Source organism: Convolutriloba macropyga, chromosome 13, assembly GCF_964194025.1.
Source record: "Convolutriloba macropyga chromosome 13, txConMacr16.3, whole genome shotgun sequence".
Lineage (NCBI taxonomy): Eukaryota > Metazoa > Xenacoelomorpha > Acoela > Convolutidae > Convolutriloba > Convolutriloba macropyga.
This window is the reverse complement of record NC_134480.1, coordinates 18728745-18745422: the sequence shown is the minus strand read 5'-3', so window position 1 is coordinate 18745422 and position 16678 is coordinate 18728745. Positions and strand designations below refer to the sequence as shown.

The window sequence follows — 16678 nt, the reverse complement described above, 5'->3', positions numbered from 1 at the left end:
ATGTTTCTAAAATAATTTACTGCGAACTGTGATTACCTGCAAACACTAATTTCAATATGAATACTAATAATCAAAAAAAATTCACGGAGATGATTTATCTCACTCGTCTGTGTTCCGCACTGGATTAACAAATCTCATTCTCCAAGAGGTAAGGCCATTCGTACCTTTGATATCATTATTCCCTGAATTTGGCTTTAAGTTTTTTTTGGTGGATGAGAATTTGAAGGCAAATCAAGATTTAAAACTTAATCTGAATCAAAATTTACTTTTTCAACCTTCCTCATCGATTCAAATTACTTCTGCATTATTATCTTTTTACCATTATAATATTATAATTCGCTTTCGTCTTTGGAATAATTCAAAGTTATAATAATTATTCGGTTCCTCTTTTACAATTGCCTAAGTTAAACTTTCCATTCCTACAGAGAACCCCGGTTAAAAAATAATCAGTCGCCAAAAACTGAAATCAACCTGGCTTAGCAAATTATTATTAAGTTTTGTAGTGATGTTTGAACATTGAAATTATGTTTGGGCCTTCCGTTTATAGCTCTCGCAATACGTTATGCACACGATTATAGAACATGTGTCATTACATAATCCGGGAGGGGGGCACAAAATGAGAGGATCCAATCCAAATATTTTAGCTTTTCCCCATTATAGCCCCCCAGGTTGTGGTCAGATAACGTATAGCCCCCAATAATGGTAAATTACCGTAATGAGGGGTATAATTTCATGGGGGAGGGCTATGACGGGAAAGACCAAAATGTTTTGCTAATTTTTGGGGTCTTTCTAATTTTAACCCCCCATTATGGTATAATTACCATGATTTGTGGGTTATAGATTATCTGACGACAAGTCGGGGCGGGGGGAGGGGGGCTATAATGGGAAAGACTCATTTCTTGGCCACAGCTCCGGGCTGCTAACCCTAGACGAACGGGGACGGTTGTCTGCTAAGATCTTGCAAGGTTCTTGCAAGTGACGGTTATCTGCTAAGAATCTTGCAAGATAAACGGTTACCAGGTGAGAGTCTTGTAAGAGCCCTTACAAGATGATGCATAATAATAAAAGAGTCTTGCAAGAGCCCTACAAGATCTTAGCAGATAACCGTTTGACTAGGGAAGTTAGGGCTGCAAAATTATCAAAAAGGGGCCTTTCTTACTGTAGTCACCCAGCTTACGGGTCATATATGGTATGGCTTCTTCCCCATTACTATAAAGGGAAATGCACAAAAATTCAGTGCCAGCTACGTTTCATCCGAAGATCACAAAAATGAATATCAATGCATTTTCTAATTCCGGGGTGGGATATTTTCCGTTTGTGCCCCCCCCCCCAACCACCACCCCCGCCCAGCTTAGTGGGTACAAATTAATTGCAACCCCCAGACCCACGTACCCTATTTTTATATAATGATTTACTGGATCTTTTTCGTTTGTGCTCCCCCAGTACGTTATGCGCCCCCCAGTTACAGAGCCTGTTTCATTACCTTGTAAATCATTATGTACAAATATGGCACGTACGTCTGGGGGGTTGCAAATAATACAAGCCCACTAAGCTGGGGGTTGGACACAACCGGAAAAGATCCGATTTGCTATGCAAAGGCACGTGCTCTGTAAGTGGGGGGAGCAAAACGTACTGGGGTAGGGGCACAAACGGAAAAGATCCCCGGGGTGTTACCTGATGTATTTGCAACCTTTGGTTCTCTAAAAAACTTATAACTTAAAACTCAGCCTCCTCGTTACTTTTACCCAGGACTCTGGTGCAGGCGCCCTCTTGTCACTTCTAACATATAATTAGCGTCTGATTTTTCCCGATTTTTGCTTCTCTAGCTACTTCAGAGACTCATATTTTTTTTAAAAAAAAAACAAGTAAATTGAAAATATAACCCAGGGGTTAATTATTACAAGTTTAAAATGTTATGTACAAAATTAGTACTATGTTAAAAACCAAAATTAGTAGTTCCGTTTCTTTAAAGGTAGGAATAACTTTTGAAGCCACCAACGTTCCTTTCCAACGGTACAAGTTTGAATTGTTGGAGCAGATGCTGTGTTAACATGCGTTTAAACTGTGAGCGTGATCTGATATTCCGGACTTCACGCGGAAGTTTATTCCATTTTTGAATGCTTCTTTTTTGTAATGACCGGCTGCTTGACCTTAGGAGAATTAGCTGTTCAGTTCTGTTATTTTTTCTTACAAAAAAATTAGCAATCTCAGTGCACTCTGATTTCAAAAATGAAATATCAGTCCTATGTTTTGAAACACTCATCTGGCTTATTAAAATTTCTGCAGGTAAAATGTCAGATTTTACTAAGAGATTTCTAGACCTCTCAAACTTTTTTCTCAAATAGCAGACTTTAATTCTCCAATTGATTTGTTGATTAATTCGCTGCAATGCAGAGAAATTCAAGTTGTGAAAAAATGGAGAACTGAAAGATAAATGAGAAAGGACTAGGGATTTGAATAGCATCAATCGCGCTTTTAGAGGTAACTGATAACGTATAAGGTATATGGATCTGATCGCTGTGGCGATATTTGATAGGACTTTGTTGAGTTGTACATAAGAGTTTACTTTAAAATCAATCATTATACTCAAGTATCTGCAGTGACGTTGTTGCTTAATTTCTCGTCCCAAAAAAACTAATGGATCAAAATTTTCATTTTCTTGCGAGACGCAAAGAAGTTCTATTTTACCGGTAATCAAGGTTGATTTGTTTTGCCTTAGATAATGTTCTGTTTTCTCCAGTATTTTAGAAACACATTTTTCCAATTCGCTGACATTGTTTCTGCTAAAATGGAAACTTGTGTGATCAGCAAATTGAATTATGTCGAAGTTTCCTTGTACCTTTTCTCGAAAATCATTAATGTAGAGAAGAAAAACTGGTAGCCCTAAAACCGCTCCTTGAGGAACACCATGATTTGTTTCCAACCATTCTGAGTAAACATCATTTATCTTAACACTGCGGTATATTTTTTAAGAAATGAAGCAAATAAATCAACTGCGCTTTCTGAACAACCGTAAGCTTCAATCTTTTTGAGAAAAATTTTGTGCGATTTTGAATTAAAAGCTTTAGCTAGATCAATAAAAACAGCAACTGAAATTTTTGAGTTATCTTAAGTTTCTTGTAATGCTTCGATTAAGTGCAAAACAGCATCTGTAGAAGACTTATGTTTTTGAAATCCAAACTGTGTACTGTACAATATTTTTTCTTTTTGTATAAATTCGTTAACCTGATTGAGAAGTATGCGCTCAAAGAGTTTTGCAAACATTGGTGTAATTGAGATAGGCCTATAGTTCTCACAAATTTTTACATCCCTTTTTTTGTAGACCGGACTAAAGAAAGAAATTTTCAAATTTTCTGGAAAATTTTTTGAATAAAGCATGTGTTAAAAACAAACTGCAAATGGGTTCCGATTGCAAACTTTGCTGCCTTGATTGCCCAAGCATTAAAAACGCCTGGACCTGGAGACTTATTGTTGTTGAGTGAATCAATCGCATCATAGAGTTCCTTTAGTGTGACTGTTCTGAAGCAAAACGTTTCCCTAACGTCCATGCGAGAAATATTTGGAGCGCTCACATATTTTGCGTTGTATAAGCCTAATTTTTGAAAACTTCTATTGAGACAATTTGCAATATCAAGTTCATTTTCTACTTCTCTTTCACCATCGACTAGTTTGTCTATAACGAGACACTCCCTTTCTTTGCCAATTCTTTTTTTGATGAAACTTTATTGTTCTTTACTTGTTGGTAGTTCATTGAAAAATTGTTTGCAAATCGTTTTGGGCTGTTTTTAAACGCCTATTAACCAAATTTCTCCGATATTTGAAAATGGTATGCGCTTGCTCCGATGGGTTCCTTTTCCAGATATTAAAAAGTCTATGTTTTTTCGTGATTTCTTCTCTCAGTTCTTTTTTTAGCCAACGTTTTTCAGCAGTAGTTTTTTTCTGGTTGAAAGCTTTTTATAAGTGGCGCGTGAAACTCCAGAGTAGTACTGAAAACGTTTATGAAAACATTGTACATGCTACTTCCATCTTCACATGATTCTTGACTCTTATACATGACTCTTATAATGAAGCGGATGTTCTCCGTTTGCCCCCTCGTCAACAGATTATTGGGTGCATATTATTGGGTGCATAACGTACGGTGGCGCGGGGGGGGGGGCTGCACAAACGAAAATGATCCAATGAAGCAAGTCCATTGGACCAGATTAGTGAGTGAAGAAGTCAAGAATCATGTTGAGTTAGCTCATTGACAAGTTAAGCGCTGTTTTAATCGGTAGCACGTGTTATTTTTCCACAACAACTAATCCAACCAAGGTTTGTTGAGTCTCTTGCGTATATCTGGAGGTATTTTTGACCAGGCAATTCATCTCTGGCTCTGGCAAAGCCCCCCTTCCCCTTTATGAGCTCGGAGATAAATACCCGCACTTAGTTTATGCGTTTAAGGGTCCGATTTATAACAATAGTGTACGGCCTAATACGAGACTTCAGAATAAGAGTAACTGATCATCGCATGAAACGCATGATAGGCTCGGAAGAAATTCACAGCTCTTCTTTGTTGCTTGCTGGTAGCCTAATTGGACTCAGCTTATTTTTGACCCCATTGGGAAACAGAACTGCACTAAGTTCAGGGATTTATAAGAGTAGATCGGGGTCTTTCCCATTATGGCGCCCCCACAAAATCATAGCCCCCCATTATGGTATAACCACCATGATTGGGAGCAATGGGTTATATGGTAGGAGCTATAGGTTGGGCTATAATAGGAAAGACCCAAAATTGCACCTTTTTCAATCGATCGCATATAAATGCACGATGATTAATAAATGCCCATGTTGTTAGGTTTCCGCACCAAGTTCCCAAGGACAATTCCAGAGACATACCAAGATTTCCAATTTGAGAAGGAATTTTACAACAACCAATCTCGTAACCAAAGATGGCAATGCTCTACAATGATCGATCAGGTTAAAATGGACAAAACATTCACGTGACTAAGATGTCACTTTTGAGCTTCAATGGGCCTTTTCCGTCCCCCCCCCCCTCATGTTTTATGCCCTCCATTACAAATTGTGTTTTGTAATCTAGCAGGCGCTAGTATACCATGTAATAAATATTTACTATGTAATAAATAGCACGTCCACCTTGGGGCGTAAATATATATATATATATATATATATATATATATATATATATATATATATATATGCCCAATAAACTTGGGGGGGGGGGACAAAATATAGCCCATTTATATAAGTGCTGTGGTCACGGTCGTTTTTATGCGATTTGTTGCTTGACCGATTTTTCATCTGACCTTTATAACTTTTCGTCCTTAAAATAAAAGATAAACATGTATAGCCCGGTGGTCATTAAAGTAGTTCTCTTGGAGCCTTATGGCTCATTAGTCTCTAAGTATGTGATTAATCGAAGCAGTTTAAGAAACATAAATTCATGATTTGAAGGTTGATTGTTAGAGTTTGACCCTACCACTTTAAGCTCCCCCCCCCCCTCCCCTGCATTTCACCTAATTCCCACTGTAACCCCAATCACCTCCCCCCCCCCCACCAGCTCTCACCCCCCACCATGCTCACCCCACCCCCTCAATTAAGCTTAAGCTAGCCTCCCTGAGCCAAGCAGCTAGCTACAGACAAAGCAAACTGCTTGCCGGTTGCTTGAGGGCATTTGGACCTCTGATCAGACCGTTCCAGACCGAAGTGACCCCTGATCAGACAAGATCCAGACAATTGTCCAGACGAAAGTGCGCTCGAAGCTTTTTCCAGACCATGTAATTCGAGCGCACCTGGAACATGTGTGCGCTCGAAACTCGTCTGATCAGGGGTCACTTCGGCCTGGCCACCTCGACCTGGGCGACGTTAGTCAGTTATGTTCCCGTTTTTATAACCCGACCGTTTTTATTCGATTATAACAAAATCAGAGTAGAAATTTTGCCAGACCAGTCTTAATTTTGAATTGAACAGGGAACATAATTCAACGGTCTGGCATTTATACTGTTAGTTTCGTTACTCTCTGTAGGTTATAGCCCGGCATGATTGATCATATCATTTTAAACCATTATAATAAAATTCTTAATGAGTGTTTAATAGTTATTGTGAAAATTTTCTCTAAACAGTTTTACTTTTGTCATCTGGAGAAGTCTGGAATTTATACTGCTTCAGTACAAAAGTAAACTGGGTGATGACTCAGGTATTTGTAAATAGAACTGTTTTCTTTTCCCTCTGTAGGTTTGAACCCTGCATGATTGATCATTTTATACCTTTATAGTTCTAATTAGTGTTTGATAGTCAGAGTAAAAAATTTGCTTGGCCGGTCGGATCTATTCTGTTTCGGCCCCCAGTGTTTTTTACGATCCCCAGTTACAAATTATATGTTGTTATATAGCACGTTACTATGTAGGAAAATAGCACGTGCGCCTGGGGGTCATAAAAAATTTATGCTCACTAAGCGGGGGGGGGGGACAGAATAGATCCGGCCGGTCTTAATTTTGACATAAATATTTAACCGACTTGAACAGTCTGGGATTTATACTGGTTCAGTACTGAAATAAACTGGGTAATAACTCCGGGAATTGGTAATAGGAACTGTTTTCTTTTCTCTCTGTAGGATATAACGCTGCATGATTGATCATTTTATACCTTATAATAATAGTTCTAATTAGTGGATGTTTAATAGTTAGATTGAGAGTGAGAGTTCAATTTGTTAGATCTCATCTGCGACCATGGCTTGAATCAGACTTAATAATAGTTATTCTAATTAGTGCTTGATAGTCGCTCCTCATGTTAGTCTATACAAGCCATTTTCAGAGCAAAACATGCATCGGTTGGTTCACACATGGTAATGACCACATTTTTTGTTGGTGTAAAGAAAATACTTCTCAGAATTTTTGTTTACTCATTTCGAGCAATCTCCCTAACTCTAACACCCACCTTTATTTAATATTATCTGCTTCGTAAAATTTGGAGACAAAAATATTGTAAAACTACCAATTGTTGACAGTTTCTGATCAGTGGTAAATTGAAGAGTTGGTCTCGACTGAGTCTGATCAGAGGCTACTTGCGTCTGAAATTGGGTCTGATCATAGTCTCATTAAGGTCCTGGACAATGGTCTGAATTTGAGTCTAGACCATGGTCTGGAGATGGTCTGATCAGAACTCCTTCGGTCTGGAAAGTCTGATCAGAGACCCAATCAGTCTGGAAAGTCTGATCAGAGACCCAATCAGTCTGGAAAGTCTGATCAGAGACCCAATCAGTCTGGAAAGTCTGATCAGAGCTTATTTCGGTCTGGAAAGTCTGATCAGAGACAATTTTGGTTTGGAAAGTTTGATCAGAAGAAAATTTGGGTCTGGACCTCAACCTGGGTATAATTGTTCCTTTGTCGCCATATTCTACGCTGTAAGACTCGTTTTATTTGTATTTAGGTGTGTCTTGTGAAATTACAGAGGTGAACTGGTCAAAATAGTCCACTTTATTTGGTAGTGGCGCCTGCTCGTAATGATGGGTAAAAAAGGATCTTTTCTGTTTCGCCCGCAGTGTTTTTTATGAGTCTCACTTGAATGCTGTATGTTGCTATATAGCCCTTACTATGTAAAACATTATAAAATGCGCATGGGGCGAAAAATTGAATTTCACAAAGCTTTGCGGGCAAAAGATCCGGAAAAAGTATTCAGTTTTTCTGCCAATTTATATTCTATGCTCTTGCATCAATTATATATGGTGGTGTGTTTAGGTTCGCGTGACTTCCACGAGTACGTGTTGAGTGCAGCCCAGGCTCTCAAGTTCTCAGGCAGGGCCAATGGGTATGTGTTGATTAGACCACACTCTCTACATTGCATGACTTTCAATGAGTTGAACAACTACGACATCAAGGAGAACTATGCAAACACTTCTTGGGAGGTATAGAAAAATAAACAGGTCCACATTGGGAGTTATACCAATTATTACTATGACATAGTTGGAGGATCTTTTCCGTTTGTGCCCCCCCCCCCCCCCTTAGTGGGCGCATATAGTGGGCGCATATCATTTGAACACCCTACGCACGTGCCATATTTTTACATAATTCACTATGTAATGGCACGCGCTCTGTAAATGGGGGCGAATAACGTACTGGGGGAGGGCACAAACCGATAAGATCCTAGTTGGAATATTTGACGAAGTTCAAAACATCATAAGGTTTCCTACAACAATGTCTTTATGAGACTTCAATATGTCTGGCATTGACTGGAGTTGTTTTACATGCCCTCAAATATCTGACAATAAATTGAATCCCATCTGCGACTATTTGTTCATTGCGACATTTATCAACTATTCCACTCATAACAGAGGAAATATCACAAATCAAACTTCAACGCATCAAAATTAGAATAACTTTTTTGATGTGTTAGTATCGCAGACCGCAAAGTTGCGTTCTTCCAATTTTCTCTGAACATAGAAACAGCGTCTACTAGCTTTACATAATCGCGTTCATCTTTCACTCATCTCTCTTTTAATAAAAACTTACACAAAATTACAACTTTCTAAGTAATTTCTCTGATAATGAACGTACTTCTTTTTGTACATGGTGGCATCTTGTGAGTCGAGCTATCGGTTTGGAAGTGAAACCAAAACTCCGAAAACATCAATGCGCTTGTTTTTGTTGCTCGTACAACTTGAATCTTTCTGTTTATCTACCTGTTTCAGACCCTTAACTGCTTCGACATCGTCTTGCGGCGAGCAAAAACTGCAGCATATCAAAATTGTTCTCAACAAGGAGGCTCGGTAATGTGCGAACGCACATAAGGTTCCGACTCCGCTCATCCACAAATTTGGCATAATTGTCTACCAAATTAGGAACAGATAGAAAAACCCAAAAACTCAAGTTTTAATCAAAAAAAATTGGCGTATGAACGGAAAGATAGCCTCCAAGTTAAATAACTCAGTGGAGTAAAGAACAATGCATTAGATTGATGAGATATGCAAATATTAAGAAAGTAAGTCAAGTCGAACAGCAAAAGCAATCAACAACAACAACAACAAACATAAGTTACATCAAAAACTTTACGTCCGTTTTAAAAAACACTAAATTAATAACAAAATCAAAATAGCGTCAGATAAAACTGACCTAAACAGGCTCTCAAGTTCTCAGGCAGGGCCAATGGGTATGTGTTGATTAGACCTCACTCTCTACATTGCATGACTTTCAATGAGTTGAACAACTACGACATCAAGGAGAACTATGAAAACACTTCTTGGGAGGTATAGAAAAATAAACAGGTCCACATTGGGAGTTATACCAATTATTACTATGACATAGTTGGAGGATCTTTTCCGTTTGTGCTCCCCCACCTTAGTGGGCGCATATTATTTGAACACCCTACGCACGTGCCATATTTTTACATAATTCACTATGTAATGGCACGCGCTCTGTAAATGGGGGCGAATAACGTACTGGGGGAGGGCACAAACCGATAAGATCCTAGTTGGAATATTTGACGAAGTTCAAAACATCATAAGGTTTCCTACAACAATGTTTTTATGAGACTTCAATATGTCTGGCATTGACTGGAGTTGTGTTACATGCCCTCAAATATCTGACAATAAATTGAATCCCATCTGCGACTTGCGACTATTTGGTCATTGCGACATTTATCAACTATTCCACTCATAACAGAGGAAATATCACAAATCAAACTTCAACGTATCAAAATTAGAATAACTTTTTTGATGTGTTAGTATCGCAGACCGCAAAATTGCGTTCTTCCAATTTTCTCTGAACATAGAAACAGCGTCTACTAGCTTTACATAATCGCGTTCATCTTTCACTCATCTCTCTTTTAATAAAAACTTACACAAAATTACAACTTTCTAAGTAATTTCTCTGATAATGAACGTACTTCTTTTTGTACATGGTTGCATCTTCTGAGTCGAGCTATCGGTTTGGAAGTGAAACCAAAACTCCGAAAACATCAATGCGCTTGTTTTTGTTGCTCGTACAACTTGAATCTTTCTGTTTATCTACCTGTTTCAGACCCTTAACTGCTTCGACTTCGTCTTGCGGCGAGCAAAAACTGCAGCATATCAAAATTGTTCTCAACAAGGAGGCTCGGTAATGTGCGAACGCACATAAGGTTCCGACTCTGCTCATCCACAAATTTGGTATAATTGTCTACCAAATTAGAAACAGATAGAAAAACCCAAAAACTCAAGTATTATTCAAAAAAAAATTGGCGTATGAACGGAAAGATAGCCTCCAAGTTAAATAACTCAGTGGAGTAAAGAACGATGCATTAGATTGATGAGATATGCAAATATTAAGAAAGTAAGTCAAGTCGAACAGCAAAAGCAATAAACAACAACAACAACAAACATAAGTTACATCAAAAACTTTACGTCCGTTTTAAAAAACAAAAAATTGATAACAAAGTCAAAATAGCGTCAGATAAAACTGACCTAAACAAAATAACTTGTAATTCGCTAGAAAATATATGGGACTAGTTCATAAAAAAGGGTTGGTAACAATTAGACAATAAAGAATAAAAACTGTAAAATTGAAATTTCTCTTATTCTTAAAAAAACAATTAATTTGAAAGTAATGAAAACCATTAGAAATCAATTAAAATATCCCAAAGATTTACGATTATCAATGTTTATATAGAAGGGCACTAAGACCTGTCGGAATTCAATTCTTTATGTGGTTAGAAAAAGAACAACAAATAGACAACAAAAATCAATTAAAACTTGGCACAAAACGCTTCCGAAGCCGTAAAGCCATCCTTTGGCCCTCAAAATATGTCCGATTGCACATTCCTTGAACACAAATAATGTATTATTTGAAGATAGTAGGTAACTTATCATTAATGAGACTAGGTAACAAGTAGATAAAAATAGAAAAGAAGGCAAAACTAGGTAATATTTATTTTTTTCAAATAAAAAATTTTTTCAAAGTCAGGAAAGCCATGAATTACAAAATGAAGTAATTAAATATGTTTGTTTTTTCTTCCAAAGGAAGCTCCTGAGAACTACAATTAACCAGAAAATGTCTTACGTGTACGAAACGAAAAGAACGTCAAATATGACAAAAATCAGGAATTAGTTTGCTTTTTTAAATGAAAAACTCGTGTCGAAGCAAGTAAAGTCATAACAATTTCTCGAAAAAACATTAGATTTTGTGACTCCACTCCTTTTTGACACCTTCCTTTGACAACAATAATTTCATATTTGGCCTGTAATTAACGATACTAGTTAACAAACCGACAATAAATAAAGGGAAAAAAATTGCGCAGTTAAATAGTGTTTTTTTTAATCGGAAAACAATAGTTTTCAAAGTGATGAAAGCCATCAGCTGTCGACTTAATCAGAAAATGGTCTCATCTGTTTGAAGATGAAAGACCAATAAAACCGGGTCATTCTACAGAAACTTTTATCCGACTAAAATCACAAAATAAAAACGACAGTTAAAGACAAAATTAAAAAATTCAATTAATATTTTTGAGAAAGTGGTGTCGAAACCGTTAAAACCATTATCTATTTCGTTAAGGATCTTAAAATTATCAATTTATATGAACTGTCAATAACATGATTATGTGAAAAAACTACAAAAAGTTAGAAAAGGGCAAATACATAAAAATGAAATTGTGAAATCTAGTAGTATCACACACAGAAAACCATAACTTAAGGCGTAAAACCGCAATAGAGATTGAACTTTTAATTAGTAAAAAATTCAAAAGTTCAATCAGCCCTTATTTATTTGAAATTCAAATATTTTTAGAAGTCAAAACGATCATAAGCTTTCAAGTAAAAAACTAGGTGCATTAATTTCCAGCTGCTTAGAAAGCCAATTAGACCCATCACTACTAAGCTTTAATTTGAAATGTTCTGTTGTTTAATTTTTATTAAAAAGATCGACTACTTTAAAAATAGACCGACTGATTACAATCTGAAGTATTTTTGGAATGTAACAGTCCAAGAAGATTGGTCCAAAACTATCCCTGCAAATGCTGTTTGTCCATTACGAACAGTTATTTTTTCGAATGTTATAGATATAGATAATTTGTTTGTTAAAAATCAAAAGTAACTGCTGCGTTTTTGATAATCAACGAGTAAAGTTAGAAAAAACGGCGTAAAGTTTTAATTACAACGTAAAGTTTTAATTACAGAGTAATCTCAAAGGAAGTTGAAGTAGAAATAGCCCCTTTTGAGTCTACACAGATTGTGTTAGTGGTGTTTGGGTTTGTACTTCCTCCAATTTCAATCAAAGTGGACTAAAGAAACTTATTTCGTGCTGTTTTTGATGAAAAACTTCTAAAACATTTGGCAAAAATTTTTGACAAAAAAAAATAAAAATAGCCGACAATATTTTTTGTCTTTAAAATAAAATCAACACTTTCTTAAAAAATTTTATCAAATTTTAGCAAAATTGACAAAATTTTAGTCAAAAATTCCGGAAAATATAAAAATAACGGATTTCACTCTAATTTTCTCAGAAATTTAAACCTCGATAACTCCTTGTAAAAAACGGAAATAAAAAATCATTTCAATTCCATATTCTAAGTTGGATGAGCTTTCTAATGATACCAGTCTCAACTCTGTACAATGAATATATCGTTCGGCCAAAATTGTCTGAACAAAAAAACCATTTGATTATATAGTTCCTCCCCCCTCAAGAGGTGTCGGAACAATGAGCTACGGTGGCTGCTCTACGGATTCATACATTGTTCCAATTGTTCTCCGTATTATTCTGATGTCTTCTAAAGTGGTAAAACTAAATTTTCGGCAATATATGTGGAATTTTTCACTTCTGTCGCCTAAAAATGTTTCCCTTCGTAAAGAAGAAAATTATCGCCCAGCATTGAGATTCGCTCCAATCTTCATTTAAGTTTAAAACTGTGAAAATCGACAGGTGTACTAAGCTTCCTCATAAAAAATGTACACGTTAGCGTTTGATTCCGACTGAAAAGGCTCCTATGTTTTTTGAGGTCTTAATTGGTACTCTAATATGCGTCTTTGTTTTGGTACCCTTCTGCTATTGCTATTCCAAAACTTAAAAAGTTTGAATAACGCGCCGTTTGGTGGAATCACAGTAGAACAAAATCATATGTCGATGCTCTATAGATTCTTGCTATTTTGTCTATAGATTATCAATGAAATCAAAACCATCTTTTGCTGCTCTTCAAACTCGTGAACAGCCTGATAGATGTGGACTTAGATAAAGTAATCAGTGCTGAAACAACGCGTGTTGCTCAATTGGAACCCATTGTGTAATTAAATGAATCTAGGAAATTAAATTAGACAAACATAATTTATGTAAAAGCTCATGAAGTACATCCTAATTATTAAAAAGAAAGCTTAATTTCAGAGTACCTAATTACTTAATTTCATCAAAAAATTCAAAGATGCTATTGACAGTTATTTTTTGGAGAACTTTTTTTCGATATAACATAAATTTGCAGTTTTTACATTAAATCTACCTGTAAATGTTGCTGTTCATAGATCATTTCTATTTGTGTCGTCGTTCTTTCACCAAGTATTGTATGTCCTTTCTCAAATTGGATTTGAGTTTTTACTTCTATTACTGCTAAACGTGGTTGAAGCAAATCTTCAGTTTCTTAAGGTTTCTTCTTACTTGAGTGCATCTCAGGTTGAGATGCCAGACACAAGCCAAATTCGGCAATTGAGGATTAAATCCTACAAAAATATCTTTTTTTAAACAGCACATGCTAAAACCAGAACAAAATAATTGCGCGTACACGCCCTTTGAAAGATGGTGAACTTGCACTGTGGAATGCGGAATTAAGAAAAGCTCATAACATTTTCAGTGAAAGAACCTGCAGATCAAGTCAATGTCACCGAATTGTCATTTTGTCAAGATACGTAGCTGGCTTCTTATTATTGAAAATTTGGGATTGAACCTGTGAGTTATTGAAGAACAATATTAATAATGAGCAGAAATAACTCGATTCAAAATTGTTCAAGACGGATGCGCGGAGAATTCGACAGCTTTTCACTTATTGTGGATGTTTCAGTTTTTTTGCATCACTTGTTTGCATGCCGTGTTGATGGCCATTACTGTACATCTTCATACGGTCACAAAATAAAATTTCATTTATTCGCATTTGAGTTATTGGTTGTTAATAATGGTAAATTGATAAGCGGCACGGTTCTTTTGGTAACTGTTCCCTGAAAATTGCAGCGCTAGTGTTCCAATATTTTTGTGATCTCTTAGAGGCATGCTCGTATTTTTTCTATTAAGGAATTTACAATTTGGATGGTGGAATTTAAAATTCAATGCCCAAAATCAATATAGAGTTTTTTCGGTCGCTCAAGCCGTCTTTGCTCAACAAATATTGATACAGTATGAAATTGTCTTCAAAGTCAGTCTCAACTATTAAGGGGGGCATAATTTCGTGGGACCCAAATTTTTAAATGAAATCAAATCAACTTTTGAAAAGTTTAAAGTCTACAAGCTATAGCACAAATAGGGTCGGTCTGCTTTATAATCTTTTTCGAAGTGAATTTAGTATTGAGATAAACTCTTGAGAAGCAATATTAGTATGCAATATAGAGGAACAACAGTTCTCCCAGGTTGAGATCTCAAGTCATAGCAGAGGCACTTTCGAGCGCACAAACGTCTAGACAGTTGTCTATAGAGGTGAGTTTGATCACAGGTCATTTTGTCTTTGGAACTCCACCTGAGATAAGACAGAGCTAAATATTAAAAAGCTGTTATATTATATCAAATTTATCAGTTCTCTAGCAAGAGTCACTGGTTTGAATATATTGTTCTGCTTCCACTGCGTTAGCGTCTGTGCTCATAGTAGAACAAACCACCATCAAAAAGTTTGCATTGAAACATTGAATCACACATCGCCCTGCTGTTTTTAGCATTTCCAAGAAAATATTACGGCAGAAGAGGGTCCCATATTCGCAATCTATGACCTCATCTTCACTCAACAGATTGGGGGGAACAGACGCATCCTCACCCTAGTTGAGTGGAACCCAGTAGCTGACTCATACATTCTGGGCAAAAAGATTTGCAAATGGGCTGACATTTATGTATATGTGCAGGCTACATGCAAAGATGACTTGGCACATGACAAGGTCTTGTTCAAAGCATCGAAGGGATTTGCTATGGGAACCATTTCGATTAGCTGAACTGCCCAATTTAAACATTGACAATCGAACGTTTGTGAATTTTCTAATTTGGTTATCAAAATTTGCTCTGTTTTAAATATCCTGAATTGAGTTTTTGTTTAACAAGGCGGCTCGTTAATGTGCGTTCGCACATGATGTTCCGACTCGAGCTCGTCTACATTTTTGACATAATTGTCAACCAAGTGAAGAGATAACAGAAATAGATGTTTGATTTTAAAACAATCGTTACACAACCTATCTACTAATTGAGTTACATAATGTCATGCCTCATTACAGCGCCAATGACATCTGACATTAAACAGACTACGACACAAAAAAAACAAACATTAAAATAGCAAAAACATAATTTCACGACAAAAACTGAAAATCTAAACTTAAAAGCACATAGCAACAACGTCAAAATGCAGTCTGATAAAACCTTAACTACTCGAATTTACTTTCTGCTAACTGTTGAATGAAAGTTTTCTTAAGGAGAATATGTAGTAAGTCAACAAAGACAACGATCAATGAGGCGAAATTCAAAAAATAATCAACATTTTTTAAACCAAGAAATTTTAAAAGTCTTAAAAATCATCAGCTTTCAAATAGAATTCGAATTTTTTGATATTGAACCTCCCTGAGACCAGAACTAGTCTTTTTTAACGCCCTTAGTCTATTAGGAACACAAAATTGATTCATTTTTGGCAAGAAATTTAAAATTGAAATACTATTTTTTGTAGAAAATATCTTAATTTGAAGAAAAATCACATTAAAAGTGAACAAATATCCCGTGTTCACACAAAACTTCAATCCTCGACAACTCCTCAAAAAAAATTAAAATCAAAAAAATCTTTTTAATTTTGAATTCTACGCTGGACCAGCTTTTCAGTGAGACCACTCACATTTCACTGCGATGAATATATCGATCGGCCAAAATTGACTGAACAAAAAAACCCATTTGAGTATATAGTTCCTCCCCCCTCCCCCCACAAGTGGGGTCGGAACAAAAATTTGTTTGAGTAAAGGTAAAGAAAATCATAAAGCAGTAGGATTATTAATGTGTAAGGACAATTTAGTAGAAACAATTACAGATAAGTTAAATAAATGGAACAAGAGCATCTCAACAGCAATTCTAAAGATAACTACAGACACATCAACAGATTCGCAGTTAATAATAAATAGTCGAACTGATTGTTTTCCACCAGTCTAAGAGAGCAAAGTATCTTGAAAATAAAAAAGTTTTTTTTCACAATTTTAAGGACGCCTTTTTGATACAAAATGAGAAATCGGTAAAACATATATATTTGATCTGTCGATTTTCATTTTTCCTGATCCTTGATTCAGTGCTAATGTAACCCCATTCTAAGCCCTGATTCTAGCCAGAATTTTTGACCACTCTAGTTCTTCTAGTCTAGGAGAAATGTCCGTTTATCTGATTTTCTGATAAACTATAGGAACTTAGTAAAAAAGTTACTAAAGAGAAAAAATTCTTTCGTCTCCCCTGGTGGAACTGAAAGAAACCAAACCAAGATTACCAGACCTCTAAACGAAATAATTTGACATTCA

The 16678-nt window shown here is 36.2% G+C and overlaps 1 protein-coding gene across 1 annotated transcript; it reads left to right on the top strand.

Annotated features, from left to right (window-relative positions):
• Nucleotides 1-4228: 4228 nt before the first annotated feature.
• LOC142351865 (uncharacterized) lies at nucleotides 4229-15238 on the top strand. Its single transcript, XM_075404104.1, has 4 exons — nucleotides 4229-4311; nucleotides 4835-4956; nucleotides 7734-7900; nucleotides 14864-15238. The coding sequence occupies exons 2-4, from the start codon at nucleotides 4929-4931 to the stop codon at nucleotides 15131-15133; spliced, it is 465 nt and encodes a 154-aa protein (XP_075260219.1). The 5' UTR covers nucleotides 4229-4311; nucleotides 4835-4928; the 3' UTR covers nucleotides 15134-15238.
• The last annotated feature ends 1440 nt before the right edge of the window (nucleotides 15239-16678 follow it).